General features: G+C 53.7%; 1 protein-coding gene across 5 annotated transcripts; it reads left to right on the top strand.

The window, feature by feature from the left end:
• Positions 1-1,627: 1,627 nt before the first annotated feature.
• On the top strand, positions 1,628-25,113 carry Lhx6 (LIM homeobox 6). Of its 5 annotated transcripts, none has more exons than XM_060390053.1 (10): positions 1,628-2,362; positions 3,533-3,604; positions 3,999-4,181; positions 4,589-4,710; positions 12,735-12,955; positions 15,324-15,424; positions 15,640-15,735; positions 15,914-16,088; positions 19,391-19,494; positions 23,001-25,113. In XM_060390053.1, the coding sequence occupies exons 1-10, from the start codon at positions 1,925-1,927 to the stop codon at positions 23,019-23,021; spliced, it is 1,533 nt and encodes a 510-aa protein (XP_060246036.1). In that variant the 5' UTR covers positions 1,628-1,924; the 3' UTR covers positions 23,022-25,113. The 5 variants fall into 5 exon arrangements, with proteins under 5 accessions (XP_060246036.1, XP_060246037.1, XP_060246040.1 ...); XM_060390055.1 differs by lacking the exon at positions 1,628-2,362 and adding an exon at positions 3,091-3,214; XM_060390054.1 differs by lacking the exon at positions 19,391-19,494 and having other exon boundaries at positions 1,631-2,362.
• Positions 25,114-26,127: the final 1,014 nt, after the last annotated feature.

The following is a 26,127-nucleotide window of genomic DNA, read 5'->3' as shown; positions in this document are numbered from 1 at the left end:
TAGTGGTCAATGCCATCACTCTGGGAACAGATCCTTCCCACTCCTCCTTGTAGCTGCGGGGCCACTCGATTGCCCAGCCACTGGACCATCGCCTTCACTTGTCTACCCAGACCCAAACCACATAAATCTCAACTGCCATTTCGTTTCCTCTGGTCTTCCCTTCCCTAAGAAGTTTTGGGGCAGCAACAAAAGCCTCCTCGTCTTTTTGGACTCCTATGCGTGCCGTGCACTCTGTATTGGCCTCTGGACTCTCCAGGCCACTCAGAGGAGAGAAGAGGAGGGACACAGACACAGTATTGTTGTTTTTCCATCGTTGCCTTCAAGCAAGAAGTCATAGCCAGGCTTTTGGCAGAACGTGGAAAGCGTGCGTGTGTGCGTGCGTGCACATGCTCACCATGAGTGGTCACGGTCATGGGGACAGCCTAGAAATCAAGGTCATAACCTCTGTAGATGAACCTGGTTTTGAGTTCCTGGCTGTGGCGGTTATTAAGTCATGCAGACTCGGATGGATAGATCCCTTTAAACCTCAGTTAAAGTGAGTGGAATGGGTACCAATAGGGAATGCTGCCTCACAGAGGAAAATGAGATCATCCTGTGAAATACTTAGCATCTTAATGCCCAGCCCGGATTAAAGCATCCAAGGATAGTAGTGTGTGTGTGTGTGTGTGTACATGACGTGTGCATGTACACACCTCACCTGCTTCCACGGTGTCATTTGCCCTCCTCTTTACTATAACAGACTGGTTCAGAGCCCTTTTCTCTCTAAGTGACTGTGCCCAAGAGCAACGAATTACTGGAATGCAAGGGCTGATGCCATTAGCTTGGGCTGCTTCTGCCTGAAGGAGCAAATCCGTGTCTCTAAGGGTTGGGAGGTGGCTTTTCAGTACTTGACTGTGTGTAGTAGACGACATTGTCTGTCTGTGTTTCTGGCTGTGCAGAGGGAGGCTGACGGCTGGAAACACTGTTTTTTTGCAAAGGTGTGTGCTGCTTCCTCATAAGCCTGGTGCCTGACTCACCACCTGAAAAAGATGCCGGGTAACAGACCAGGGGGCACACGGGAGCCTGGACTCTCCTGACTATGGCTGTGTGCGCCAGTGGCAGCACGGCTGAGGGGATGCTGTTTACATTTGTAAATGAGGGCAATTGGGGAGGCGGTGGTCTGTGTGATGGGTGGGCTGTTGTGCTAGGCAGGACTGGATCGAAATCTGAGTGTGCACAGGTACACATTTCTCCGGCACCGCCTGCGTGTGGGGAAGGAAGCTGAGGCTATACAGTCCATTTGTGCTTGTCAGCGTAAGGACCTTTGAGTTGGAGGGTTCTGTGTTTTGGGGTCTGCGCCTCCTCTCCAAACGTCTGGGTCTCTGTCCTTTCCCCATCATCACCGTCAGATCCCTGTAGAAGGTAGAGAGCAATGCAAAGTAAATCTTAAAGGTGGGTGTCCCAAGCAATTCCTCCCAAAAGAATTCAGGGGAACCACCCCCGCCCCCCACTGCCACCAGCACGGTTTGCCCTGACCCCCGTCGTGTTCAGCTCTTAGAAGCCCGCACACGCTCTGGCTGTTAAGAAGCGGAGGTGTCCTTGCAGGAGTGTGGGGCGTGCGTAGACGCCTGGGACCTGGGGGGACCGGGTTGAGCCCTGCCTCAACAGAACGCCGCTCCGGGTGGAGTCCAGCCCCGGGGCTGGGCCGAGCATCGGTTCCTCGCGCCCTCACGAACCGCCGTGCGAGGGCGGTGGGCGCCCCCGGGGGAGGGGCGGCAGCGGGAGCCGGGAGGATGTGTGCCCGCCGGCGTCTTTGTCGCTTAGCGCGGCCCGAGAGTCTCCCCGCAGCTCCGAGTTTCCGCGCGTCTCCAGGCGCGCACGTCTCTGAGTCTCTGCCTCCCCGCGAGCGTCTCGCTCTCCTTAGCGGGGAGGGGATTGGTCACGCATGACTCATCTTGAACGGAGCGGGGCTCCAGCGGCAGGGCGGTCGTCGCCGCAGCTGGAAGGGGAGGAGGAGGACGGAGAGGAGGGAGAGGAGGAGGAGGAAGAGGAGGAGGAGGAAGAGGAGGAGGCGGCGGCGGCGGCCGCAGAGGCAGCCGCTGCACGGACCTCTCCAAGTTTGCCGGGACCTTCTCCGGAGGCGGCGGCGCGGCCGGCCAGGGAGGCCGGGACTGCGCCGGGGCCGGGGCCGGGGGCCGAGGCTGGGCCCGGGGCGGCGCGGCCGGAGCCCGGCTTCCGCGGCTGCAGCCTCTGCCCCGCTCGGCGCCGCGCGCCCGCCGAGCCCCGCGCGCCCGGGCCCATGTACTGGAAGCATGAGAGCGCCGCCCCGGCGCTGCCGGACGGCTGCCGCTTGCCGGCCGAGGGCGGCCCCGCCGCCGACCAGGTGAGCGAGCGGGCCTCGGGGACCCCGGGCCGGCGGGGGGCCCGGCCGGGCGGGTGGCGGGCGGGAGGAGGGGTGCTGGGTGAGCCCGGGAGCGCGTGTGCGTGTGTGTGTGTGTGTGTGTGTGTCTGCGAGTGTGTGAGTGCGCGAGCGGGAAGGGGGGTGGGGGGGGTCGCGGAAAGCGGGAACGCATTATGCAAATGTTAGAGGAATTTCTCAAAAAGCGATTTAGCAAAGACACAGGCGAATCAGGAGGAGGCGAGGCCGGCATTGTCCGTCTGAATAGGCGCTGATAGCGCCGATGCGCCGGGGCTTGTGCCGCCGCCGCCGCGCTCGGGGTCTTGGTGCGGGGCCGGTCCCGGGCGCTCCGGCGCTCTGGAGGCTTCGCCCTCCTCCTCCGAGAGGCCCCACTTTCTCCTTTTTGGCCTCGTTTCGCCCGGCGATCTCGCCCTCCCTGGCTCGGGGCTTCCCCTGGACCGGTCCTCCGAAGGCGTTTGAATCGGTGTCAACATCCCCGCTTCAATTGCCCGGCGCGTGTCGGGCGGGCGCTCCCCGCGCTCTGGGCTTTATTTTCCTCAACCACCACCACTACCGCCCCCCCATCTCCTTTTTCTTTTCTTTCTTTCTTTCTCTCTGTTCTTCTTCAATTTTTTTTTTTTTTTTTTTGCATTTTTGTGGCGAGAGTAGGAGAAGGGAGGGGAGCGGAGGGAGAAAAAATTCGATTTTTAATTACTACCATTAAAAAATCAAATTTGCAATTCTTTGGGCGGCCTGATGGATCTCACTGATTGACAGTTGGAATTGACACTCTGGCTACCTCTTATCTTGGGCATTCACGACAATTTCTAATTGCAGGTAGTTTGTGTGTGTGCGCGTGGTTTTTTTTTCCCCCCTCAGAGGCTTGGATTGCAAAGGAACTAAGCGATTACTTCAAGAGCCACGGGTTAAGTGCAGGGAGAGGGGGAGAGAGAGGGAAAAAAACCCAATCCAAATTCAAATTGCTTCATTAGAGAGACACCGCTTTTGTGGGGAAGGGCGTTAAATGCCCACTACAAAGTTAGGACTCATTGTTCGGCGCCGGTTTATATAACTGGCGCGGGGAGGCGCTGGGCTCTGACAGCTCCGAGCCGGTTCAGCAGCCGCCGCCGCCTGCCTGTCCTCCCCCTCCCCCAGGTGATGGCCCAGCCAGGGTCCGGCTGCAAAGCGACCACCCGCTGTCTCGAAGGGACCGCGCCGCCAGCCATGGTGAGTCCCTTCGGCTCTGCTCTCGGCTCTCCGTGCCCCCCACCAGCACGGGCCGGGGCTTCCGGCTCAGCCTCCCGGCTGCCACCCTCCAGCCCCGCGCTGGAGAGCTGCCTGGAGGAGCCGCCTCTCACCGAGCCCGGGTTTGCCTGGCCCGGAGGATGAGCCTTGGCTACTGCCCGCACCGAGAACGCGCTGTTGTGTTAAAAGTTGGGGGTCCCCCCCTGTCCCTTCTTCCACGATAGGTCCTTTCATCCCTGTCCTCCAGCCCGGGGCGCGACGTCCCTGGCAGTTTTCGTTGTCAGTCGGTGCGCAGGGGGAGCCGCGCTGTCTGGGCGGCGGCTGCCCTGGGTGGCCGGGCTAAGCGCTCCCTCCGCCGCTCCTCTCCCCACCTCAGGCTCAGTCGGAAGCCGAGGCCCTGGCGGGCGCGCTGGACAAGGACGAGGGTCGGGCCTCCCCGTGCACGCCCAGCACGCCGTCCGTCTGCTCGCCGCCCTCTGCCGCCTCCTCCGTGCCGTCCGCGGGCAAAAACATCTGCTCCAGCTGCGGCCTGGAGATCCTGGACCGCTATCTGCTCAAGGTGAGTCCCGGTAGGGGCTGCCCGCGCGGCCGCGAGGGAGCCAGTGCCCCCCGCCAGGCCCGCTTCATCCGGGCCCCCTCCCCGCGCCAACCGCGGAGCGGCCACCGCGCAGCTTCGGGCCAGGGTGGGAGGTCTCCTCCTGCCTCGGGTTCGAGAGAGAGAGAGAGAGAGAGAGAGAGAGAGAGAGAGAGAGAGAGAGAGAGAGAGAGAGAGAGAGAAGGGTGGCCTTTCGGTTTCCCTGAGCCTCCCTCCGTGTCACCGAGGAAAACGAGGGAAGCCTTCCGCCCCTTCTCAGCCGCAGTCTCTCTCTCTCTCTCCCCCTCTCTCTGCAAATGGGGAGGCCGGGGGGCGGGCGCGCAAGAGTCCCTCGCTGAGCCTACCCCCCCCACCTCCGCCCCCCTCCCCAGGTCAACAACCTCATCTGGCACGTGCGGTGCCTCGAGTGCTCCGTGTGTCGCACGTCGCTGAGGCAGCAGAATAGCTGCTACATCAAGAACAAGGAGATCTACTGCAAGATGGACTACTTCAGGTAGGCTGCGGCGGGCGCGTCGGGCCGGCAAGGCTGGGGCTGCCCGTCCGGGACGCTGGTGCGGCCTAGGGCCCCCGGCGGCCGGGGCCTGCCGTCCCGGGGCGGCCCGCGGCTCGGCGCGCCGGCCCGGCCCTCCCGCTCGGCGCCTGCCACTTACGCGCAGGGCTCCAGGCCGAGTGCCAGGGCCAGCGCGAGCGCGGGCGGGCGGGCGCCGGGCCATCCGCCCGGGTCTCCGAGGCCCCGGCTGGCCCCGTCCATCTCTGGGCTTCTCTGAGTCTCGTGCTCCGGGTGAGATCTGTTGGGCCCGGATCGGTTCGGATCCTAGCCGCCACCCGGTTGCTTGTCCAGAGAGCTCAGCTCTGCCTCCAGCTTCAATTCCGGTTGTGGCGCGGCCTGCGCTGGGAGGGATCCAAGCCTGAGGTCCCGACTCTCGTTCTAGCTTAGCTCTGCTCTCAAGTCGGGGCTCAGGTCTGCCACAGCACCCGAGCGCCCTAGCCCAGGTCCCAGCGCTCAGTCCTAACCACCAGCGTCGATCTCGGCCTCCGCCCGGTCGCTTTTTGAATCTGGGGTCATGCCTTGATCCCAGGCCGCTACTGGGCCATGGTTTCCGCACAGGCTTCAGCCCCGCCTGGGTCTAGGCTTTAGCTTTGGGCCTCCGGGACCCTCTCGCTCTCGGAGCGCAGTGTTGTCTTCCGCTGGACTACACTCTGCCGCCGTACTTTGGAAAGCTCACGATCCGTGTTTGCTGGTTTCATGGTTCCTCAATGCAGGCGCCCAGCTTCTAGCGACGCAGCAGGCGCCTGCTGACCTGGTCATGAGGTCGAGGTCATCGCAGTGCCCAGGGGCGCGGGGAAGGATCTGACAGATCTAGGCGGGAAGCTGGAGTATGGAGTATTGGTTCCTCGGAGCAGGGAGCAACGCCTTCTTCCAAATGCTTTCTCCGGAAGTGGAGAAAGCTGTCCTGTGGTACACATTCTCCCTGCTCAGACACACACACACACACACACACTTCGTCAAGAGAAGACCTCGGGCCCCCAAAAGCTTGTGAGTCAGGGAATGTGGTGGGTGGCGACCCTCGCCCTCTTTGAACTTCCAGGGACCTAGAAAGAAGTCCTGAACCTAGGAAGAAGTTGGTAGACGGTGCCGTTCTCTGGGAAACCAGGAGAAGCATGGTTAGGAGGCGGGCACTCCCCCCATGTCATGAGGATGCGGTGCTCCTCCTGCCCGTCTTCGGACTCTGTGTCTATATGGTCTGGAAGCTGCAGGGGCCACAGAGATGCAGGCTCAGGGCACGCGGACAGCGGGTACGTTCCCTCATAGACAACTGTGTGGCTTTCTGTTCGCGTGCAGCTGTTGAAAGTCTAGGACTTGCATGTGACTGCTGAAACTCTGCGATGTGTGGGCTCCCCCAGCCCCACCCCGCACGTGGCTTGCAAGGTGCTTGGGGCAGGGAGCACATCTGGATCGGGATGTGAGAGGATTGTACTGTCGTTCTCCACCTCCACCCTCTTCGGAGGTGGTGAAGGGTGTGGTGTGGAGACGAACTTTTGGCTGACAACTGCTGTGCGTGTACACAGACAAAGGGAGGTTGCGCTTGTGTGCTGTGTGGCCAAGACTGTGAGGTAGGTCTCCTCCTACTGTCTCGCCTGACAGTTCTATTGGTTTAGTTAGACAGGAAATGGATATTACAATCACTTTCTAGCCACCTTCTACTCTAGGCCTAACTTCCATTAGGAATGGTGAGGCACTGTTTGGGGGTCCTTTTGAATGTGTCAGCTGTGGAGGGGGGGTTGTAGGGGAACCTCAAGACGGTGTCCTTCCTCTATAGAATAAAGCTGGGCAGGTCCCTTCTGGCTTTCATATGACAAAAGTCCAGGAAGTTTTATCCTGTGTCCAAATTCCTTTCCGTTTATCTCCGTGCTGGATTGAGTCTCCTTAGATGGCCTGTTTTAAGAGACCTTGAAGGACTAGTCAAAACTAGGCTCTTGGTTCCATCCTTTAGAGCCCCCACTAATTCCCCATTCCGCTGCACTGGTGTGGTGGAGGGCATGTGTAACCAGCCTGGGAAGAGGCAGGAGATGGAGCTCTGAGAGGCTAATTATGACCTTGGGCAAGTCACAGCAGCTCTGCTCTGAATGTTTCTTTCCCAAGACAGTCTCTGAGCTGCCGAGGAAGCCACCAAGAGGAAGCAGTCTCCATAAAGGCTCATAAATAGCGGTGACTGTGAATGCTCCCGTTACCACGATCATGGTCGCTGAGAGAGTGGGTGCCCGGCATGAACCTGTGATGGCATTTCCCCAGGCAGCCTGGAGAGCTGGACCTGCTTGTCCAGCTGGCTCAATTCTGGGAAGAGGCTCTGACTGATGATCCTTTCCCACAGGAGCTCTCACAACAAGCCAGGTCTTAATTATCAAAAGTCGAGTGAATAAAATCTCACTTTGTCCAAAATGAAGGCAGAATTTTGAATTTAAATTTTGAATTTTGTGAATTTTCAGACCCCTTCTCTCCCTGCCAGGTCTCCGAGCAGGCATGAGCCTTCTCTGGCAGCCTCACCAGTAACGAAAATAATAAAAACCAAAGAAAGGGAAAGAGAAAGCTTGCAGAGCATCAGGCAAGGACTATTGTCTGTCTGCCTGAGCAGCAGCACAGACTCTTCCCAGAGAGGGCCGAATAATGGTGTGTGGGAGGCAGAGAGCTGTGGCTTAGAGAAGGCCAGCTATGCTTCTCCAGGCCTCTGTTTCCTGAAACAGGGGTCAAGGGTCTGATGGGGTGTGGACTAAAGTATTCTGCCAAAGAAAGGCAAGATCTTCCAACAGGGCAGAGGAGAGTGGTGAGGTAGAGCGTGGCCAGAGCTCCAAAGAGTGGACACTTTGGGCTCCCAGGAGCTTCTAACCTCTGACCTTGTCCCCACAAAAGTGTTTTATCCCAGATTTCACCTTCTCCCTCCCCCTTCCCTAACTCTATCTTCCTTTGGCCAAGCGGTGTTGATGGCTCAAGAAACTCCAAGTTCAGCTGGGAGGGAAGTTGCAAAGCATGGGAGAAGTTGGGGAGTCTGGCGCGACTCCTGTCTTATTTGCACTTGGGGGGGGGGACAATTGGTTCCCTCATTTTGTAGCCTTGGACAGGTTCTGGACATTTTGCCTCTGTTTTCCCAGTTTATTCTCCAAACAAGAAACTCACTAGCTATTATGAGTTCAACTTGATTCTCTATCCCTACTCTTGGCAAGTACTGGCAGACACATAAAATCACCAACAGGGAAGTAGGATTTATTTTAATTACTTTCTCGCTGAGACCATTTTCCCCATGACTGAAGAACTGAAGAACATTTCGGTGTGTGTGTGTGTGTGTGTGTGTGTGTGTGTAGGGATGTTCCTTTTAAGAGCATTTTTTTTTAATTGCCATCAGCAACCACACCCCAGGGCAGTTCTTATAGCCCCTTGATCTACCTACCTACAGCTATTTATTGCCCAGTGGCCTTCTGGCAATGCCCACAAGGCTCCCTTGGCCTCCTAGAGCATTGTGCCCATTATGTAGTAGAGAAGACCTGTGTGCTAGGAAAAAAAAAAAAAGCCTAGGGTCACAGAGATTGAGAGCACAGAGTGAGGCTCAACCCTTTATCTGCCATATCCTGTATCTTAGTCACATGCTCCACCCTATATCATGCTGTCAGCAGGGAGGGGAAACTGAAGCCCTGAAGGGTAAGGTCACTGAGCCAGTAAGTGGTGATGCTCCTGGCACCTGGCTCCTCTGAGTGTCCATATGCTTCTTCTACAGTCAAGATGTGTCTGCCACTTTTTTTTTTAAATACAATTGTAAGGCATATGGAACGACAAAGGCTCTGCTGTTCCTATAGTTCTCACCCACTTTTCCTGATTCTCACAAAGAGCTCCCACTATATATGCCTGATGTGTGACTCTCCTTGTGTGGCCCCAGGCACACTAGGACAGAAGAAACGTCTTCAGAAGTCAATAACCAGCAACTTTCCCAAGACCAAGGACCCTGGTCCTTATTCCTTTCCTCTTTGACAAAGGGAGTGGGGAACAAAGAGTTATAGGGATAGGGTTGGGGGCCTTGGGGTTCCAGGACTGGCTGAAGTTCCTGCTCCCTGCTTGGCTCACAGCGCTGGGGGTGAGGGGGAAGCCCTCCAGCCATCTTTGACCTTCCACCTTGAGCCCTAGGTGTGTCCCTGGACTTTAGTCCCTTTCCTCAGAGCTTGGGGTCCCAAGAGAGGCTGAGAGTCTGGAAGCTAGCCCCCCACCATGTGCAGAGAGGCCCAGCAGCAACCAGCTGTTTGGGGGGGACAGATGTTGGGGGAACGGAGAGGAGAGCTGGGAAAGAAGGAGCCTCAGGCCACGACCCCCAGGCGGGCTCAGGCTGCTGCTTAACCTCTTAATTGCTGGTTCTGCACCCCCTTTCTTTTTAAAGGTTTTGTGTAGACAGGAAGGGGAGGAGGGACTAGGAAGGGCTTCACTTCCAGTTTTCCTTGTTTGCCTCGAGAAATCTGTGACTCTCTTTCTTGAGAGCCTAAACCCAAAATAAGCGAACTCTAGTTTCTTTCGGTCTTAAATGTAGGAGACCCCACCCTGAACTTCGATTCCCCAAAGTAGAAAGGAGCAATTTAGCAGGCAGCGGCGGCGTGGCGGGATCGGGGCGGGGGCGGGGGTTGCAAAGGGCTCATTTTTAGGAGCTGTTTCACCCAACAAATAATTAGGAGCAGAGCACCTTCAATGAACCTCACCTGGTCAACCACGCCGTTCTGCCGACGAAACAGGGCGGATCCGGCTTTCTACTCTCCACTGCTGTCTCTCTGTAACACTTTTGCTGGGATTCGCAGCGTCGGGTCGGGCACCTTCCCATTCTCTAAGCGCATCGCATCGGCCCTTTGCGTCTCCGTCTCCGCCCGCGTTGTGCTGGGACCTGGTGGGGACAGGCAGGGAATCCAGATTTCACAGCATGGGTGAGGGTGCCGCGGCACCCAAACATCCCTTTCTTGAAGTTTCGTTGTCTCCTCCGATGATTTTTCGCTGCTTCCGTAATGGAGAGGCTGGAGCCTCGCAGCCTGCCTGGACAGGAATTTCTCAGTTTGTCAGACCCGGGTGCTAGTTCTCTTTCGCTCTCTGGTTGTGGGACTACCCCGGTCCTGAGGACACTTTGTATCTCCGGACTGAATACATCCAAATACGGTAACGACACCGCTACCTTTTTGTCAAGGGTCTCGTTCGAGAAGGGTGGTTTCATTGACTGGCCGTTTGAATTTAGGGCTGAAGACTTAGAAGCAATGAGATGGAGTTGCTGGTGGGTGAGTTGCAGGCACCGCTTGCTCAGCGGCCAGGGCGCGGGGGCTCTGTGACCCAGCTGTGTAGGCACCGAAGTCAGACTTGCAGTCAGGAAGACCAGGGATTCTCAGGGAGACCGGGACCAGAAATCCCCTGGACCCACCTGTGGGGACTGAATGTTCTGGGTGCAGAGGACCACAGCCTGAGAGCCAAAGGCGGCTGCTCTGAGAGCCAGCCCTTTCCTGCCCTGCTTTTCCTTGACCTCCCGGGTTGCACTTCCTCAGAATCCCGCCAGAGGTAGACCAGCATTAGACCAGGCCCGCCCGGCACTGTCCCCCACTGGGATGCCAGGCGTCTCCATCTCAAGTTCAGCTGCTCCCAAGCAGGTTCTAGGTCCTTCAGCACCTCGAGGGGACCTCAGCTTCCACCACACACTCCGATATTGTCTGGAATAAGTCGTTTGCTGGTTTTGAACTTCTGGCTCCAGGTGTGGAAAATGAGTTTCTAATCTGTGCCTCACCGGTTTCAGCAAAGACGATGGGGTACAGTGAAGATATTGATCTAGGGGGCCTTAGCAGGAAGCCAAGGATCTGGGAAAGGCTGCTTGCTTGGTTACTCCAAAGCACCGCAGTACAAAAAAATAGAAAGCCAGCCTCCCATGGGCAGCTAGCACATGGTTCCTCTGGGGCTACCACCACCAGGGCTGGGGGGTGGGGTGTTGGCACAAAGGTTTCATCTCCATTTTCTGAAGGACAAGGAACAGAAACCACAGACTGGTCTGGACTCTCCCGGGGAAGCCATGATTTCTGAGGCCATGAAAAGCATCTTCTCGGGTCGGGGAAGGTGTTTGACTAGGCAAAGGGTTAAACTCGGTTTGAGAAAACCTAGAGGCCTGGGCAGGGTCCCTGGACTCTCCTTGTACCAGAGAGGAGAGAGTGACATTGTGGAGTTCGTGTAAGAGCCTGAGCTGACTCAATGTTCTGCAACATTCGCCAACGTCCCATTACTCGAGTTTGCCCAGCCAGGCAACACCGTGGTGTAACTGGAGTGGATTTTGCTGGGCTGTTTAGCCGCGCACAGGTGATGTGAACAACTTTCCAGTGGGGAGGTACATTTCTGCCCTGGGGGCAGAAACACAAATCCTTTTTGTATACTTGCCCCATCTCTAAGAATGCCAAGGATGAAAGGGACAAGTCGAAGGCCCAGACTCTAAAGAGCAGTGTCCGCTGATGGGCGGACATGTCCAGGGCAGAAACAGTCTGCAAAGGGCCTGGGGGTGGGAAAATGCTGGGGGTGGAGAGAGGAACAAAAGAATGAAAATGAGCTTCCATTGTGGCTTGGGACTCATGCTTGAGTATAGAGTGGGAGATACTGAAGACTAGGAAAGAGGTGGGTTTTGGAGGATGTGGTCCGTTGGGTTTTGTAAATCTGAAGCATCTTGGATAGTGTGGTCCCACCAAAGGCTAAAAGCAGGTCAGGGGAGAAGATTCTGTGTGCATGCTGAAAATTTTGCTGCAAAGTATGGTGTGGGTGATCCCTTGATAGACCAGTACTGGAAAGTAGGAGGCTAGGGCAGATAGGGTGGTGAGAGGAGCCTGATGGGAAGCAGGCCTAGAAGGGCAGCAGGAGAGATGAAGAGAAGGTGAAGCCTCCCAGAGATTCACTTCATTGGCTGGAGGCGCTGTTGGCTGTGGGCTGGAAGGCAAGAGTGTGAGGTTCTAATATCCATGCTGAAGGGCTGGGTGAGTGGTGGCCATGTCTCCTGAACAGACTGTGCCAGAGTAAACAGGCTGAAGGGTTAGGACAGCCACAGGTGAGTCAGCAGGTAAGAGCAAGCTTCCCCTGGTACTCAGGGCCTGAGCATAAGGTGAACTAGGCTCTGCTGCTTCCTGGAGAGAAGTCTACTGACTTCCAGTCTACTGACCCAGGCTGTGGGTGCCTAAAGGCCCCTTCCAGAGAAGAAAGAAGGGGCAAGACAGAGTGACAGGCAGAATAGAAAAGGAGACTTAGGGACAGGGCACATTTGATCTAGGGCTTTTCCTTCCTTCCTTCCTTCCTTCCTTCCTTCCTTCCTCCTTCCCTCCCTTCTTTCTTCCATTTAGTAGTAAAATATCATGGGTGACAGAGTCCAGGACTGCTTGGGTCCTTGGTTGATAGGCACCAAATAAATATTAGCACTCATTGCTGTGATCATCTTTTCAGCTCAGATCAAGGAAAATAGGAAGCCAGAGCAATTCAATGATATGTCTACGGGCATAGAGTCAGTGAGTGAACGTAGGTGAGTTCTAGGAAAAGCTGAGCCTCACCTTTGGAGCCAGGCATGCTAGGGTCCCTATCCTTGCGAGACACGTGGTGTAGTGAAACTTATTCTGGGTCCTGCATTCCCGATTTCCTCCTCTGCATAATGAGAAATAAGACGAACTCTGTGAATCAGTAGAGTCCTGCAAGGCAGGAGACGTTCCGAACTTTCCCTGTTAGTAGTGCTCATGTGTTTTCCTAACATCCGTAGTGTTTTCTAATAAACAAATAGACAAACGGTAAGTGATTGTTGTAGAACACTTGAAAAACTTAGTAAAGCACGAAGAAAATTAAAACCTCTCCCCCGATTGCCTTTTTGGTGGAACTAGTAATGAATTGTGGTGGCATTAAGTGCCAGGTGAACCCTGGGCGATGTGTGCCCTGAGCAGGAGAAGGACGCCCGGTCTGAACTTTATTATCCTGGTCCTTGTTCCCTTTTTGTCCCGCAGCCGATTCGGAACCAAGTGTGCTCGGTGCGGCCGCCAAATCTACGCCAGTGACTGGGTGCGGAGGGCGCGCGGCAATGCCTACCACCTGGCCTGCTTCGCCTGCTTCTCCTGCAAGCGCCAGCTGTCCACCGGCGAGGAGTTCGGCCTGGTTGAGGAGAAGGTGCTTTGCCGCATCCATTACGACACCATGATCGAGAACCTCAAGAGGGCCGCCGAGAACGGTACCCAGCCCGCTCTACCCGCCCAGCACCTAGTCCTGCCCCACCCGCCCTAGCACCTAGGTATTTAGTCTGCGTAGTTGTTCCGGCTGGACCACCTGAAGGCAGGGGGTAGGGGCGCTCATGGAGCGTGGAGCATGCGCTGTGGCGCTATCATGGTGTGGGCCACCGAGTCACTGCCGATCCCTGCGAGATTCTCACGGTACTTGAGGCAGCCAACTCGCTCATTGGCCTGCGGGGTAACCACCATCCGGCCCCGCCCCACTGGCCAGCTGCCTGCACAGTCCCAGAGATACAACGTATCTCACATTCTTCCCACTTCCTTCTGGGCCACGTTAAGCCAAGGGTGGGTCATTCTGGATCAGAAGTTCTGAATAGAAAAGTTTAAAAGGGACCAGTCCCCTAGTCTTGGAAACCGAGCTCCACCATACAATGCTAACAGATGAGGCAGAGCTTATCCGTGGTATGCACCTGGGGGATGGAGGCGGGGGTGAAGCTCAGTTTCTTAACTACCATAATACTGCACCAGTGATCCTGGGGTACATGTCTTGGGAAAATCAGGTCAGAGCCCAGAGGAGATACAAGGAACGTTCTAATCCAACATCTAGATATCTTGCACAGAGGTAGGACAGGAAGAGGCACCAAAGAGAAAAAAGAATTCCACCCTAGGTCAGTTTCTAGGCATTAGTGGGAAGGCTAGTCAGGGACCCCGAAGAGCGTTACTGGCTATGGCCTCACCAAAGTCATCATCCATAATCCATACACCACACCGCGCTGTAGCACCTCATCCCCATGCTCCAGAACCCCCTTCCACAGCCAGGAGGCTCCTGGGATGGGACTACCTCTGAGTTTCATTTTTTCCATCTAAAAAACTAGGCACACTAACCAACTCTCAGCCTGACCGCTTTTCTTGGAATATTAATATCGCACAGCTCCTCTGGTCGGGGGAGCATGGACCACCCTACCTCAGCTTCTAGCATTAGTGGGAAGGCTAGTCAGCCATGGCCTCGCCAAGGTCATCGCTTTCTCCTGCTAGGCTCAGTGGTGAGGTGGGGAGCAACTGAACTTGGGGCACAGAGAAGTTGCATGTAGTGCTTGGCAAGTTGACAGTGGAGCTGGGATGGAAACTCAGGAGTTAGAGCTTCCTCTGCGTTAATCAGAAAACCACAGGCTCCTTTCACTCCTGGACCACCCAGGGCCACCCCTCAGCCATGGTTTTGCCAAGACCATCCTATGTAGGGGAACTTAAACACTTGGGGCTTCAGGTCACTGACCACCAGCATCAGCTATTAGCTTTCCTTTTAAACAAAAACAACACACATTCATTATAGAAAAATGAGGAGAGGTGGTTAAAATTTTTTTGAGGTCATTACAAATGCCATTATCTCCCTGTTTACATTTCCAGTTTTCCCTCTGTACATGCAGTTTTTCCTTTGGCATGGTTGTTCCTCCTGATTAAGACATCACAACAAACTGAGCAGTGGTTACCCCTGAGTGGTGGAGTGATTGGTGACTTTCCTTTTTTGCGCTTGACAGGGTTTTGGACTTTTTGATAAGAACAGTGTAATATTTTTGTATTCAGAAAAACGAAGTGCTAAAATAGAAATATATTTGCTAGTTTACAATCATAGTTGGCAAAGTACTACAAAACAGAAAGATAACACCTTCACATCCCAGTTAATGAATTAATGCTTTGGAGAAGGTAAAATGTAATTGTTTTATATACTTCAAAAGTTGCCAGGCATGAGTCTTGCCTTTAGTCCCAGCACTCAGGAGGCAAAGGTAGATGAATCTCTGAGTTCAAGGCCAGCCTGGTCTACAGAGCAAGTTCCAGGACAGCCAGGGCTACACAGAGAAACCCTGCCTTGAGAAAACCAAAAACTAAAGGAATAATTTTTTTTTTTTTTTAAAGAAAGTTACTGAAATACTGAAAGTAAAAAGTCACCACAGTCACTCCTTGGAGGAACTCAGCCTTCCCACCTTTCCTCTTCCGCTTCTTTCTGTGAAATTGGGGCTATCGCTTCTGCCACCCGGGCTTTTCTTATTTTTAGTTTTAGTTTTTTAAATCTCCACCTCGGTTTCCCCACAGTTTAGCTAGGACTGATGTTAGGATCAGCCGGGTTCCAGATTTGGAGACAGAGGATTTGGGGTTCCCAGTCAGGAGCTTTCTTCTCCTTGAGCCTTAGGGTCCTCTCTTATAAAGTGGGTGACAGTATCCAGAGGAAGCTCTGGGACTAGGGCCCTGGGATCCCCGCTCCCAGCCACCTCGCTCCTGACCCTTCCAGGGACAAGCTCCCCCCCACCCCGTCCTTTCCAGGCTGCCACTAGAAGAGATGGGGACGCGTGGTCAGCCGCTTCTGTCGCCCCCCAGGGAACGGTCTCACGCTGGAGGGGGCGGTGCCCTCAGAACAGGACAGTCAGCCCAAGCCGGCCAAGCGCGCACGGACGTCCTTCACTGCCGAGCAGTTGCAGGTACCCCACCCACACCCCGCCCACCTCCCCGCTAGCACCCAGGCTGTGGGCGGGGCCTCTAGGTGGGCGTGGCTGCGAGGGAGTTTTGACTCCACCCCCTCGTGCTAGGACCGGCGGGAGGCCGCACCCGGGCTGAAGCTGCCTGGGGCGAGCTTCTGATTGGGCCCCGAGCCTCTGATTGGGCGGAGGTCTCAGGGCCCCTGTGCGCCCCGCAGGTTATGCAGGCGCAGTTCGCGCAGGACAACAACCCTGACGCTCAGACACTGCAGAAGCTGGCGGACATGACGGGCCTCAGCCGCAGGGTCATTCAGGTGGGGCTCCGGGGTCTCGGTCTTAAAGTCCGGGGCGGGCCTCGGGGCGAGCGCTGGAGCTCGTTGCGGTGCGGAGGGTCGCGGGTGCGCGGGGCCGCCCCTCTCCGGCGTGGCCTGAGGTTTCCTGGCGGCTAACCCTTTTCCTTGATTACTGAGATTGCGGAGGCTGTCGTTCCAGGTGTGGTTTCAAAACTGCCGAGCGCGTCATAAAAAGCATACACCGCAGCACCCGGTGCCGCCCTCAGGGGCACCCCCGTCCCGCCTTCCCTCCGCCCTGTCCGACGACATCCACTACTCTCCCTTCAGCAGCCCAGAGCGGGCGCGCATGGTCACCCTGCACGGCTACATCGAGAGTAAGTGATGCTGATTCTGGGGCCGCCAGGCCTGCTGGGAAGGGGACTCTGAGAAGTGCTCGAGGGCTTCAAGGCGTTGTGGGACTGGGGGTACCTCTGGGAGCATGATGGATGAAGCTGTGAGGGGAGTCAGTTTCCCTCTCTTCCCCAGAGAGTCGGGGCCTTGGTAGAGGGGACAAATAGTAAAACTTCAAGCAGCTAGTATCTATGTGCGTGAAATGAGGGGTAGGGACCAAGGGGCTTGCATTCTGATGGGCAAGATAGCCTAGGACAAAAGACTCGGGTGTATGTAAGGTTTTCATTGCCTATAGGAAGGATGCTCGGTGGGAGTGTCCGGAGCGGGAGGAGCACTGCTTCTAAGAAAGCTGAGCTCCGAAGGACAGGGAAGATTTACTGAGGCACGGACATAGACCACATAGACTGGGAGACCTGAAAGTGGGCAAGCCCTGGCTCATATGGCATTCATATGCATGGGTGCATTTGGGGAACAGAGGCCAGAGTGGCATGACCACCTAGTGCTGTGATGCCTTTGGACAAGTCACAGAATCTCCTTGAACCCTTCCGTTTTCCTCATCTGTGAACTAGAATCGTGATAATGCCTCTCAGAGGATGTTGAGAATTGATTGAGAAGGGCATCCACTTCAAAGCAGTACTGTGAGCATCGCTGAGTGCCTCCTGTGTCCTTAGCACCGAGATACAGGAGTCAAGAGCTAGGTCAGAACCGCACTGCTCCTGGGACTCACTCACATTCCAATGGAGAGACAAATTTCTCTGTTTCAGTCTGTCAGTCTCCCTTCCCTCCCTCCCTCCTTCCCGGAGTCCATGTGGGCATGGTAGCTTATAGCATGCCACTGAGCTATGGCCCCAATAGGAACAGTAAGCACTAGAAGGGTGGATGGGTCCTGGTGAATGATCTTGAAGCTGGAACCTGGATGAGTGAAGGCATGGCCTGGATTTCTGAGGGATGAGAAGCCAGTGAATCCGCTACTGAGCAGTGATTATTTCAGAGTCTCTTTCTCTTTGGGCAGTTTCCTCAAAGCTGAGTATGACCAAAAAGTGGGGGTGGGGAGCATACACATTCATACTCTCTTTCAAACAACTGTTGCTTATGGAGCACCTGCCTTGTGCCAGAAGTGATGCCACCTGAATCTCTACCATCACACAGACCAGCAAACCAAAGAGTCCAGGGACTGTAATGATTGAATGTGGGCTGCGGTGTAACTGGCAGGGATCAAGTCCCAACCCTTGCCACTTCCTAGCGTGGTGACATTGGGCAAATTTCTTAGCTTCCTAGACCACCGTCCAGTTTCTCTATCCGTAAAAACAAGGACAATGAGAGTAGCCACCTCAAAGCAGTCCTGTGAGCATGACTGAGATAACTGACTTAAAGGTCCCATTTAGCACATACAGGCTAAGCATTAGCTGCTTTGGGATGCGCTACGGATTTGGTTGGCAGAGCAAGGAGTGGAGGCCTGTCAGCTGCACCAGGCTGCCAGCTGGAACGGTCTCTCTTTGCACTTCCATTTCTGAACCTTCTGCTCATCAGGAGGGACACTTTCTCCCTGTTGTTTCTAAACAATGACTTAATGTTCCGCCTGAATAGAACCTATTGAATACCGACTGAAGGTGCCAAAGACTAGGGACTCTGGTTACCAGGGGTCTTGGCAGCCAGCTCATACTTGGTATGGAGTTGGTAATGACTCTAGGTGACTCTTATTGGGACTGAAATAAGGACTCTGTTCGTGTATTCTGTTGATCAAGCCTGGGTCTTTTGCTTCTAGAGCAGGAGCTGTGTTTTCCTTTCTTCTTTCCCCGGAGTCAGAACATACCTCTTGTGTGCCTAAAAAGACAACCCAGCAGCTTGTTTTACAGTTAACTTAAGGCATGGAGTCTTGGGTTTTCTGAAAACTATAAACTGTAAAGCTGTAAACTGAGTAGAGGGTTTAGAAGCAGACCCCAGGGGGTGGGGGAAATTCCCTTCTACTTTGCAGTCAACTATATTCAGTGCTTAGAATCTGATTTAAAATAATAATAATTAAAAAAAAAACTTTGGAACCAGACTCCAGAAGATGTGCAGTTATTTGAGTAATTTGAAGCTGTTCAGAGATTTTGTGAACACCCAGGGAGTTAAGAATCCTCAATTAAATGTGATTGTCTTGCCCTGCAGAAGAGAGAATAGTGTCTCAGAAAGGCACGTCGACTTATCCCAACTTACTTGTCACTTCCAAGTGTCTGTCTAGGCTCTATCTGTGAGCAAGTAGCACAGAATCTAGATAAGAGACTGACAAACGAAAGCTTTGCTATAGTGGTAAAGAGATGGAACAGTGATGAACTGTCCTCAATGGGGTTCTTTGTTTCTGTTTGTTTTCAGTTTTGATTTTTCAAGACAAGTTCTCTCTGTGTAGCCTTGGCTGTCCTGGAACTCACTCTGTAGACCAGGCTGGCCTCGAACTCAGAGATCCACCTGCCTCTGCTTCTGGAGTGCTGTGAATAAAGGCATGCACTACCACCATCCAACTTTCCTGATTTAGATGTTGGAATAGGTACAGAAGTTCATTCAACAAAAATTTAAAGCGTACCTTACTGGAGGGGGGTTGGAGAGTGAAGAGAGATGCTGTTCTTTAAGAGAATTAGGTTCAATTCTCAAAACCCACACGGCAGCTCAGAACTATCTGTAACTCCAGTTCCAGGGGATCCAGTGTCCTCTTCTGCTCTCCATGGGCACAAGCCATGTAAGCGGTGCACCCATGTTCATAAAATAAAATTTAAATGTGCCTTGTATATTCCATACCTCATCTTAAGTAATAGGAAACCAGAAAGATTTGGAGAAAAAAAAAAAGTGCTGTCATAGAACCTGCATTCTAATTGATGAAGAGACACTATTAAATAAACAGTGAAATTATCTGTAAGTCAGGTGATTAGGGCTAATCAAGAAAAAAAATGAAGTGCAGAAGGAGAAGAGGGGCTGTTTGTTGGGCTGTACTCATAAGCAGGGTGATGACACCTAAGAACAGGATGTCCTAGGAGGCAGTTCATGAACTGCCTCGGTGATATTCTGGAGACCAGAATGTGTGGATGAGGATCCGCATAGGTGGGTACATCCTTGTGTGCAGGAGGGGCTCTTCTCAATGAGCTGGGCCACGTGTACAGCATCGCAGCCCGCTCAGTTGAGACCTTCCCCAGAGGCACCCAGAGCTAGCACTCTGGGTTAGTGAGCAGGCTTCGGCTTGAGGAGCACACAGCAGGTGGGGATCCTGTGTGGAGCCTGGGCAGCGGGCTCCAAGGCATCCTCTCGTCCACAGGTCAGGTACAGTGCGGGCAGGTGCACTGCCGACTGCCTTACACCGCACCCCCTGTCCACCTCAAAGCCGATATGGATGGGCCGCTCTCCAACCGGGGCGAGAAGGTAAACGGAGCCTGGCTGTGTCTGGTGGGTCAGAGCCTTCCTGCTGGGAATGGGTATTTGGTAGCATTCCCTGTCACTGAGTGGGTACCGTGCCATGCTGTGGCCGGTCACTCAGGCCTCCAATGTGTCCCCAAGGCAGTCATCAGAGCAGCTACCTGTGTGTTTCACGTGCCTGACTTCTCTGCAGTCCTTTTTGTAGCCCAGTCCTCCCTACCTCTTGGCAGGGAGGCTTTCTTATTGACTCAGGCTTTGAGGAGAGGGAGGGTTTCCATCCCACACTATTCTACATCCTGTTTCATGTCCCTTTCTTCCTTTATTCATTTCTGTCTGTAACTATTGGCAGTAACTAACCATCTGAGGCTGGTAGGACCCAGGAAGAGCAGATCACCTGTGACCCAGGGTCAGCTGGCAGGGCCTTCTCTGTGGTCATGAATCTCTGGTTGCTCCAGGCATAATACTGAATATCCTGAAGGGTGCATAGATGTCGCCCGGTCTGGAGGCTTTGTTTAATCTTGTCCACATGATCGTTGGAAGTAGCCGAGACTGCTTTAGGTGTAAGCAGGAGTGGGTGGGAACCTCATCACTTCCATTCTGACACACCGCATCATTAGTCCTCAGGGCCGTTACAGCTCTTTGTTCCAGATGTGGGAAAAACTACTGTGCCACATAGTAATTCAGGCACAGATCCTGGGCGAGGGAGAAGGGGTAAGAAACAAAGCCCTAAGGATGCTCATGAGGGGGATTTGGACTTTCTCAGGAAGCAGGGACATGGTGGTGGTCCTCAGTGAAACTGAGTAGGGTGATCACATGGGGAGCAGGAAGCTCTGGGGCGCATGGCTCTCAGCAGCCCTCCACTCCAGCAGAATCCCAGAGGCAGCCTGGGAAGGGGTAGATCTCCAAGACAAGGGAAAAGAGGAGCAACAGAGGCCAGCGTGAGTAGCCCTGGCTCTTGTCATTCTGATGGGCTGCCCTGGGAAGAGAGCACTCCCTCAGGGCAGGTCTTCTGCTGCTGCTTTCTGAAACCTGCTGTGTGCAGGGCTCTCTAGTGGGCACCGTGAGGATGCCTGGAGGATGGAGGTCCAGGTAACCTAGTGGGACAGTATGGTAATATTCCACGAGAGTCTGGTGAGCCAGCTCCAGGAAGACACACTCTGAGCTGCCCATCCACAGTGAGAGCTGGCGTGGCGGCTGCTGAGCTCCTTCTCAGTTTGAGGCTGGCATTCTATACACACTGGTTGACACACACCCACACCTGCCAGCCAACTTTGGTTTGGACATGACCATTTATTTATTTATTTGTTTGTTTGTTTGCTTTTGAGACAGGGTTTCTCTGTATAGCTTTGGCTGTCAAGGACTTGCTTTGTAGACCAGGCAGGCCTCGAACTCACAGTGATCTGCCTGCCTCTTCCTCCCAGAGTGCTGGGATACAGGCGTGCACCACCTCGCCCGGCTGACATGATCTTTTCATCAGAAAGACAGAGAAATAAATTCAGAGGTGGAACTATTTGTCCTGGGAGAGTGAAGTATTGGAATATGAAGTCTGCACGGTTTAGTCGTTGCTGTTTTTGTGTGGCACTCTACAGTTTATACAGAACTCTCTCTGACCCCATGTTTCTTGGCTTCCCTGTGAGTAGGGGTTATAATGCCCTCCATTTCAAGTCCATAGAAACTCAAAGCAAGCAATAGCTCATCCAGGGTCACAGGGAATGTGGCAGAGCTGACCTGGATCTTAGCATCGCTGACTTGGGGCTGGAGAACTTTGTCCTTTCAGACCTAACACTGGTCTCTGCCTTCAAGAGCTATGTGGTTTGGACCAGGTTTGGGAAGTTACGCTTCAGGATGATGGAGCACATAGAAGGAGGAATAACCTTGAGCCCAGAGGATTCAGAAGGGGGAGTGACAAGCTCAAGGGGAGAGGCAGGGAAGAGAAGAACATCCATGTCAAAAGAACCAGGTGCAAAGGCATGGAGGCAGAGCTGGAAGGACCCCTCATGTCCAGTGTGACTGAGACCCTGGGAGGTAGGGAGAACTGGAAGAGGCCATGTCACAGGAGGCCTGGTCTGTGGAGTGAAGGGTTTGAGTCCCGGGAGCCTTGGAAGTGCACGCGGTTAGGCTCAGAGAGAGCCTTTGTTTCTCAGATGCTGAACTGAGCTGTGGTTGTGTCTGGTTCAGCCTGAAAGCTGAGCCAGGCCGGGTGATGGCAGCTTTGGCTCTGAGCTCTTGGCTTATAGGTTTGTCTGTTGAGCCAGAATCTCTCTTGTTGGTCGGTGTCCCCAGCTTTATAGCCAGGAGCTCTGTGGTACAGTTTATGTCCTTCCCTCATGGCCTGCTACCCTCTGCTGCTAAGCATGCTTGCCAGCTCCTAAGCACCTCTGCCAGCCACACTTGCTTGCATCTGAATGTAAGTGAGGTCTGCTGGGTCACAACTGTAGAGAAGGACAGACAACAGAAGAAGGTATTCATTTTCTCCCAAGTCCTTCTGGGAAACCTGTGAGGAGACCCGGAATCCCCTTGGTGCTGGTCCACGCATGTGGACTAGTGCTAGCCTGGCTAGGCCTGATCTCTGGGACAGGGTGGAGCTTCCTGTCGCCATGACAACATCATTTGGTCCCCACAGACCTGTTAAGTTTCCAGAACTACATTTCTTCCTGGTCATATACCCTGATGCCACAGCTTTAGCACTGAAACAGGTCTTAGAAGTCAAGGCTAAGCTGGCCTCAATCAGGTGGATCAAATGCAGCCTTTGGAGGATCAAGAGTCATTTTTCAATAACAGTTCAAGGCCAGGTGCCCTTCAGACCTGAAGGGAAGACTGCACAGGAGAATGTAGTATGCGGTTCGGAGTCAGATGACCCGGAGTCCCAGATCTGCCACCTCCTCCCCCTAAGACCTTGCAGTACAGTTAGCTTCTTGCAGCTTCAGTTTCTACCTCTGCTAAAAAGGGGCTATAATCGCTTACGTCCACCTGCGATGCTGTAGCAATGGGAAGCAATGTGTGTGAAGAGCCAAGCACGCGTGCCTGGTGCGCAGAAGGTACTCAGTAGCTGTTGCTTACTAATATCTTTTCAGTGGTCCTCTGTACATGGGGAAATGGATGCCTGAAGCTGTAACGCGTACTGAACCCTACACATATATACCCATGATAAAGTGCAGTTGGTAATTGGGCACAGTCAGAGATTAATAAAATGGCAAATAATCAAACAGATCAGTTGCAACGTGCTGTAGTGAAAGCACCATAAATGTCCATGGGGTCCAGAGTGAAGCACATGGTGGGTCTCTGCTGCTGCTCTTGTTCTGAGAGACTTTGCCATCGCTATTTACACATGAGGAAAGTGGGGGAGAAGGGACGTGAGCTGCCCAAGGTTTCACAGCAAGTAAACTGGGAGCTGGGCTTTAAGCCCAGATCTAAGCTCTGAGCCCACCGTGGCTCTGCAGGCCTCAGGATCCCCCAGGGCTGCCGAGTGGGGAAGGCCCTACTTAGCCACCTCCTTTGCTCTTCTCTTGCAGGTCATCCTTTTTCAGTACTAACGCTGCCGGCACTTGCACATCTGTCCATGGGCACCGCACAGCTGCCCCTCAGCCGCTGAGATCCAGCACCCACCTGTGGCCGGGGACCCACCGCCTTTGCATACACCCTCACCCGCTGCCATCCTGCCCTCTGCCAGTGGCCCCCTGGAGCCAGGCCCGGTCTTTCCCTCTCCTGCTGATGTACCAGAACCAGGTCCCTCTCCGGGGACGCTCAGGGAGCTCAGAGGCTCTCAGGCTCCCTGAAATGTGGCATCAGCATGAAAACAAGCAGCCTGTCTTTTCTCATCAGATGGAGTCACCCTTAACGTCAGCTGATCACAGCAGCAATGGCCAACTCGATCGCGAGTTACCAAACAGCCTCCTACTTCACAGGTTTTCTTCTCCCCCATATTGGCCTTTATTTACAACGTCCTTGGAACCGTCTCTGAATTCTGAATAGCCAACAACCCCCAACATTATATACTCTGTTGCTTTTGTCTGGAAAACTCTACAGTGTTTGTGGGATGTCCCCAAAGAAAAGCTGTGTTCTAATTTTATCATTTCCATCTGTCTGGTTATGTCAAGTTAACTCAGAAAAAGAAGAGACACTGACCAACCCTGAGAGGCCCAACAGGGCAGAGATGGAGGGCTGCCCAGATGAAGAGGCAGACAGACAGGCAGGGATGGGTGCCAAAGACTCCCCATTGGCTTGGAGGAGAGGGACTGGGTATGCTGGACTTGGAGAGGTGATGACCGTCTCATGGAGAGAAAAGAGGAAACTTGGAGGGGGGCTTCCCCCACCTAATTACCCAGCAGGAGTCATGGCAAGGATGGCATCCTGATCTGCATGATGACACCGCTGAATGTTTGGGTGGGCTAGCATTTGAGACCCTTGTTGGCCACTTTTCAGTCCTGAGAGAGGGGCCTGAACCAGTCTTCTCTGGGGGTGGGGTGGGAGCACTCATGAGGATCAAGGACCAAAGCCCAGTGAAACGGCAGCCAGAAGAACAGTTCTGATTCATCCCCGAGGGAAGAGAGGTGCCCAGGATTCCAGCTGGCACCTCTGCAGTTTCCCCACCAACTCTCCACAGAGCCAGCTCCACCCACTCCTGAGAGCAGAGGCCAACTCCAAATACAGCTTTCAGGTTATACAGTGCCCCCCACACACATACCATTTATGTCTTCAGGGGATGCCCATTTGTCCCAAGCTTATCCTGTAATTCCAGAACCACTCTGTGGCCTGATGCTCTTTTTACTAGACGCTGCCTAGCAGCATGTTTTAGCCAAAGTCCTTCTCCTCACTTTGAGAAGACTTCAGGACAGGGAAGGCAAGTTCATAGTATATATGGAGTTGCTCCCTGCTTCACTCATGGCAGACATAGCTAATCAATCACAGTACTCTCTCTCACAGAGTCTGGACAAGGTTTTAGAATTTGTATGCTTGAAGTTGGCACTTATTTGAGAACCACTGTGCCATTTTGCTGTGAGACCTGAAGGAGAGTTAGGCATGGAGGAAGCCCCTGAAGGAAACTTGCATCTTTTCCCTTCCAGAAATTGCCAACTGACTGAGGACAAAGAGAAAGCACCACCCAGAATACTGTGAGTGTGGTTGAGTTCAGAACTCCAGTACACTGAGCCAGGCACTGACTCAAGCAGGAGGAGCCTGGCCTGATCCCTGGTGTTGGGGAACCCAGATCTTTCTTTTGATTTTTGCTCCTAATGATCAAAACCCCAATCGCAACCGTGTGGGACATGGCCAGCTGAGCCCGGGTCACTCGGTACCCACTCTGCCTTGAGCTTTCCCCCAGAGTCTATTTCTTGCGTGGATAACGTGGCAGTAGCATGTTGCAGTTCAAATGTCTCCACTATCCTGTTCAGAACAGCCTGGGAATGTACAGGCCATAGAGGCTATTTATTTAAATACACACGCACACACACGCACACATACACAAAGGGGGGAAACACACAAATGGAAAAAATTGTAAGCACTTTTTTTTTTTTGTAAACCAATGTCTGTTTTGTTACATACCTTTCATGTTGTGCTTTGTAAATGTCTTATTTGTGTAATAAATAAAGTTAATGCGAGTAGAAGTGCTGGCGCTTAAACCCACGATATGACAAGACTCCATTCTCTGTTGCTCTTCTGTTAAGGGCTTAGGTCCCTGGATTAGGTGTGAGCTGCTGGATGGTGCAATCCCAAAAAACTGGTACAGTGGACTGTGGTAAGGCACAGGGATGGGTTTCTGCTCTAATACTGTGTTGTCCTAAAAGTACTGACCACTTTGTGGGAAGTCAAGGCCGGTTACCGCCCTCTGTTCTGCTTTCTGAATACCAAATCTCTGCTGTGGTCCTATGTTGCCCTTCATCAGAGAAGCTCTGTCTGGCCAGTGCTGTCAACAAATGTTCCTCTAACATGTTGGGGGACTGAGGGGTGGTGGCACTTGAGCTGAATCCAATCCATTAAGATACAAAGAATAGGTATGAAAGGGGAGGGTGTTGGGGGAGGATGGGGAAGAAGGCACTCAGGGACCTGATGGGGCAGAATCTAATATGATGGCTCCAGCTTTAGCACAAGACTGACTCTCATGGTGGCTTTGACAGGTATCAGGGCAAACACATGCTGGACAAAGGTCTGGTGGTTCTCTGATTAGTTCCTCTATAAAACCTTCTCTTCAAGGTCAAGCCCTAGGTATGGAGAGTAGAGCTGCCTGTGCGCTGGGGAGGTGTCCCTACCTCCCGCAGTCCTGAGCATGTTGCTTGTAAGCACTACAGGAAAGTTCACGGGGCCTATGTGTGTGTGTGTGTGTGTGTGTGTGTGTGTGTGTGTCTCACAGATGCCCTGGGTATATCCCTTATTTTTTTCAGTAGCTCTCCACCTTGTTTTTTGAGACAGGATCTCCCGCTGAATGTGGATCTGACCAATTTGGCTAGAGCATCTAGCCAGCAAGCCCCAGGAAACCTCCCGTCTCTCTCTCTCTCCTGCACTGGAATGACAGGTACGTGCTTGACTTCTTACCTGGGTGCTAGGGGTCAAGGCTAAGGTCCTCACGCTGTGTGGCAAGCACTTTATCAACTGGGCCATCTCCCCAGCTCCTTTATTGTTTTCTTTTTATCCTCCACCCCTGCC

The sequence above is a fragment of the Meriones unguiculatus genome, chromosome 8 (assembly GCF_030254825.1).
Source record: "Meriones unguiculatus strain TT.TT164.6M chromosome 8, Bangor_MerUng_6.1, whole genome shotgun sequence".
NCBI lineage: Eukaryota > Metazoa > Chordata > Mammalia > Rodentia > Muridae > Meriones > Meriones unguiculatus.
This window is presented reverse-complemented; position numbering and strand designations above follow the sequence as displayed.